The sequence below is a fragment of the Apaloderma vittatum genome, unplaced genomic scaffold (genome assembly GCF_000703405.1).
Source record: "Apaloderma vittatum isolate BGI_N311 unplaced genomic scaffold, ASM70340v1 scaffold11855, whole genome shotgun sequence".
In the NCBI taxonomy this organism is placed as follows: Eukaryota; Metazoa; Chordata; class Aves; order Trogoniformes; family Trogonidae; genus Apaloderma; species Apaloderma vittatum.
The window spans coordinates 5,351-9,826 of NW_009715491.1; the positions used below are offsets into that span (position 1 = coordinate 5,351).

Here is a 4,476-nt window from a genome sequence, read left to right on the forward strand (position 1 = left end):
GCTCAGTCTGCAGAAAAGAAGGCGCCGAGGAGACCTTATTGTGGCTTCCAGGATCTCAAGGGGGCTACAAGAAAGCTGGGCAGGGGCTTGTTAGGCTGTCGGGCAGTGACAGGACTAGAGGGAATGGATTGAAGCTGGAGATGGGTCGGTTCAGATTGGAGGTTGGGAAGAAGTTCTTCCCCATGAGGGGGGTGAGACCCTGGAAGATTTTCAGGCCAGGCTGGATGGGGCTCTGGGCAGCCTGATCTAGTGGGAGATGTCCCTGCCCATGGCACACAGGGGTTGGAACGAGATGATCTCTAAGGTCCCTTCCAACCCTGACAATTCTGTGATGTGGCAAGGTAGGTGTGTTGGTGAGGCCTCAACTAAAATAGGGAAAGGAAATGGTTAAGGCACACAGGGGCTTGAGAATGTTCTTTAATTGCAAGCTAGTTCTCACAGAAAGCTTAGCACCAGCCTGGAGGTAATTTTCTTCTTCAACCTCTGAATGCAGAAGCTGTCAATAACATCATCAAGTTCTTGGGCATGCAGCCCTGCGAGAGGTCGGATAAAGTGCCAGAGAACAAAAATTCTCACACGCTCTACTTAGCTGGTAAGTATTTGTGCCATTGAACGTGATGTTTCCGTGTCCCCACAGATTCCTATTAAATGAAGGGAAACGGGTGAGGAGATTCTGCTTTTATTTCAGGAGGTTTTTCACTCTGTAGAAAGCTGAAGCGAACCAGCGAGTTGGATGCAGCTGGTGCTGACTTGGAGCCGCTGTCCCACTAGGCTCTCCGTCTCTTGGAATGGGGGTATTCCACCCATGGGAACAGCAGCAAATCTTTTGAAATAAGAACGTCCAGAGCAGACACCTAATTCAATTTCTTGCGTGGGGTTATTTCAGAAGGGGGGTTTCTAGGACTGTCTTGTTTCCAAATTCCTGTCACTAAAGACACATCCTGCAGTGGCCTGCAGTACCCACAACCTCTTTGCTCGTTTTGGTCCAGGCTTCCAGTTCTGTGCAATGCCTGGAAGCAAAGTGTTCTACAAAACTGTGCTGCAGTGACTAAAACAAAACTGCAGTGAACGTGACAGAAGGGTTGGATCTCAATTTATTTTGGAGGCAGAACCGGTAACTCCAGGCCTGTCTGCGTAGCGGTGTTGAAGTGGGGCTGGCAATGGCTCGCCCTGGGCTGAATTGCCTCCAGGGGCACCGCTTCCAAGCCTTCTGGTGAAAGCGTAGGAGGACTGTTCCTCCCCTAAAGGCCAGGGCACTGAGCCAGCAGACTGTGCCTTCGCGGTGTAACTACAGAACGTGTTGCCTTCTCAAACTGGAAGCGAGCTTCAGCTCCCCACTTTCTGGTTTCCACCTATTTAAATCAACCTGGCACTTGCTGACTGTGATTAATTAGGACGGTATCTCTTACCTTCAGTCGTAGCCTCAAGAACTTCGGGGATTTTGGGGGCTCGGTGCTCTTTTTTTTTGTCATTTCCTCCCCTCTCCGCAACTGGCTGTTGACGGAATCTGCTGTGTACTCACCAGGTTGTTGGTCCTGCGTTAGGGCTGGATCCCTGAGCCTCTCTTAGGAGAATCTCTCCAATGTTGCCTTGTCCCCAGGTGTATACAGAGGCGGCTGCGACGTGCTGGTGAGGTCCAGGCTCGCGCTAGGAGACGGTGTGACCATGCAGGTGACGGTGAGAAGCAAGGAAGAAACGGCCGTAGATGTCATCCTGGCTTCCGTAGGCTGAGCGTTACAGCACACCGGGCTGGAAACTTTTGCAAACACCCTTTGGGTATTTACGGGCTATCGAGCACCCTGTCTGTCCTTCTGCATGTAGTTTTTATTCCTCATTTTGGTAAATATTTTGTATGATGTTCCAGTAGTGGCGATAGTGGCTGCCTGGTACCGAGCCTTTCCCTGTGTCCCTTCCCTCGGTGTCACTCACACGTTCTCGTCTAACTTATTGCATCTCTGGCCACTTGAGGGGATGATAAAAGATGCAGGTGGTAAGAAAAGAGAATCAGACTTTTGTCAAAACTGATTTTTATTAACAGAAAATAAACACTGGTCCAAGTGGTGGAATTCGTATGAATTGCTGTTAATAAAATAGAAATTTGTTCTAATTCTGTCTGCTTCAGTACAGAAAAAAGTAGCCCATAATGGCTGTTTGCTCATCGGGAGCCCCTTATTCCTAAAGGGACGCTAATAAATTTTGGACAGAAGCAGTTAAAAACCACACAAAAACTGCAGAGTCTGCCAACCTGCTATTTACAATATCTTGATGATCGTCTCCTCTGTTCCACACAGAAAAAAAATCAATGTACAGAGAGAGAGATTTAAGCTTCACCCTATCGAGGCATATTCAGTTCTCTGAGCCTCATGTCAGAAAATACCAAACAACAGCGTGGCCGTTCCTTGGGCTCAAAGATGTGAAACAACCTGTATCAAAAATAAGGAAGAGAGCGGGAAGGAGGCACCTTGCAGCGGCCTCCTTGCGAGCCAAGTTCTGCGCTCGTGGACTGCTTGTGCTTCTTACCTTAGCAAGTCAGGGTGAGGAAGGAAGGAATAACGATTTTAATGGTCTTTTAAACACCTCTCCCAGATCCCTGTGGCTTAGAGAGCAATTGCTCAGAAGAACATTTGGCTTCCGCTCGTGCCAGTATTGCATATTCAGCTTGCTCTAGGGAAAACAGGTACGAGCCTGCCCTGGTGGAGCTTCACTGAAGCTCCTGAGCTACTCCCGGGGTTGTAGCGTCAGTGAGCGGCTCCGAAAATTGGAGGAACGAGGACTGTGGTAAAAACCTGCAGTTTAGAGCTTGCTTTTGGGTAACTGGCCATTAAAAAAAGATTACTGAAGACTTAATTACAGTGCTTAAATATCCCTTTATGGGTGCAGAGTGCCTACACTTTAAGGGATTTACAAATCCAGCTCTCCTGTAGTTAGTGTAGGCAAACCCTTCAGTCCTGCCAGGCTGGCCAAGCGTTAGAATGCTCAGCAGAGGGATAGAATTGAAGCTGCCTGCACAACAACTCAAAAACCAGACCCAACATCCCTCTTGGGAATATGTGCATCAAAACTTGGCCATTACCGGTCTTGTCAACCCACAGCACAGCCCAGCAGCGAAGGCACATGAGGACTCTTGGATTGACGTACGTGCTCTGCCTCCCCTCTTCTCCCTTGAGCCCTCCTGGCCCTAAATAAGCGAGGTGAGCGCAGGGCTGGAAGAGCTGTCAGCATCCTGTAATAACTCTGTTTAGGCCGACGGTTTTGCCCACACCTCTCTGCACATTCATGTTTTTCCGGTGCTCAGAGGAATTAACTGCATGAATGCAGCAGCCTGGCAGATGAAGGTGTTGGTGCAAAGTTGTTGGATCTGGAGATAAAAATCAAAGGATCTTCCTGCCCCCAAAGCCTGACTTGGAAACAGAGAGCAAGAACTGAGCCACAGCAGCTTAGAAGGAGTTGATGAAGTTCAGATATGCGTTCAGGAAGCCTGCTGGATCCTCCAGCTGTGGGTAGTGGCTGATGTGGTCATCCAGCACAGACACCGTGGACGTGGGAAGCACCTTCCTGGTGGAAGAATGCAGCAAGACTTAAGCACAGGAACGGCAGGGCGAGCCAGCCAGATGCTACCACTGAGGAGGACGGGACCCTCCTGCACAGCTGGGATTCTGCCCATAACATGGGTTTGGGCCAAAAAAAAAAAAAAAAAAGAGAAAAACCTGTAGCAGCTACAATTGACCACTCTTCCCAGTGTTGAATTTATTTCAGGTTACTTTGGAGGAGAAGACTATCTCAGGCAATAAATGTTATTTCCATCTGATGTAGTTTTAAAATGCATGAGTGATTTGACTGGGAATTACGACCGATGCTTAAAATGGGGAAGTGGTTACAGGTGGGAATTAAAACCAGCCTCCACAAAAAGGGAATTGAAGGAGAGGCCTGAGACAACGCTCCCTCCACCGGAAACCCCGGTGCCGTGCTCCCGCTTGGTGGTGTTATTGTCTTACTTGTAAAGCTGAAGAAACTCTGGGTGTGGATTCACGGGGTCCAGGGGCCCATAGATGAGATGCACTGCAAGAGAGAGGCGCAGACCGAGCTTTTACATCTGAGGAAACCCCACAACTAAGCCAAGCAGACAGTGTCCTGCCTCGCACAAAGTTTGGGCCGCTTTCAGCAGAGCACTGAGCAAAGCAGCTGCTGAAAGGGCTCTTGCTTCTCTGCCCTGGGGTCAAGTTCAACCTCCAACTCTGCTCCTGCAAACACCAAACTTTTCCTTGAGTGGTTGCAACTTTTCTTGAGCTTGAAAAGCAACTTGGTGTCCCTGGGGTAGCAGCTATGAACCAGCCTCTACAGGAAAGTTACCTCTGCTCAAGGGAACAACCTCTTTTTCCTCTTAATTTAAGCAGCTCGCAGCTCTTTGCTGCAACTGGGCCTTAAACTGGAGCAGGGAAGTTCATGATCCCCTGGCACAAATGGGATTCGAGCCAC

At 49.1% G+C, this 4,476-nt stretch overlaps 2 protein-coding genes across 2 annotated transcripts in view; one reads left to right on the forward strand and one right to left on the reverse strand.

The window, feature by feature from the left end:
- The window catches only part of LOC104273755 (coatomer subunit gamma-2-like), a gene marked incomplete at its 5' end in the record, with an annotated part of 7,223 nt that extends 5,300 nt beyond the window's left edge, over positions 1-1,923 (forward strand). The window contains 2 exons of the mRNA XM_009869173.1: positions 494-592; positions 1,601-1,923. Of these exons, the coding sequence (XP_009867475.1) occupies positions 494-592; positions 1,601-1,731 (230 nt within the window). The remainder of the gene's footprint in view (positions 1-493; positions 593-1,600) is intronic.
- Positions 1,924-3,437: 1,514 nt separating this feature from the next.
- The window catches only part of MEST, a gene marked incomplete at its 5' end in the record, with an annotated part of 6,010 nt that continues 4,971 nt past the window's right edge, over positions 3,438-4,476 (reverse strand). Inside the window, 2 exons of the mRNA XM_009869172.1 lie at positions 3,438-3,555; positions 3,996-4,059. Of these exons, the coding sequence (XP_009867474.1) occupies positions 3,438-3,555; positions 3,996-4,059 (182 nt within the window). The remainder of the gene's footprint in view (positions 3,556-3,995; positions 4,060-4,476) is intronic.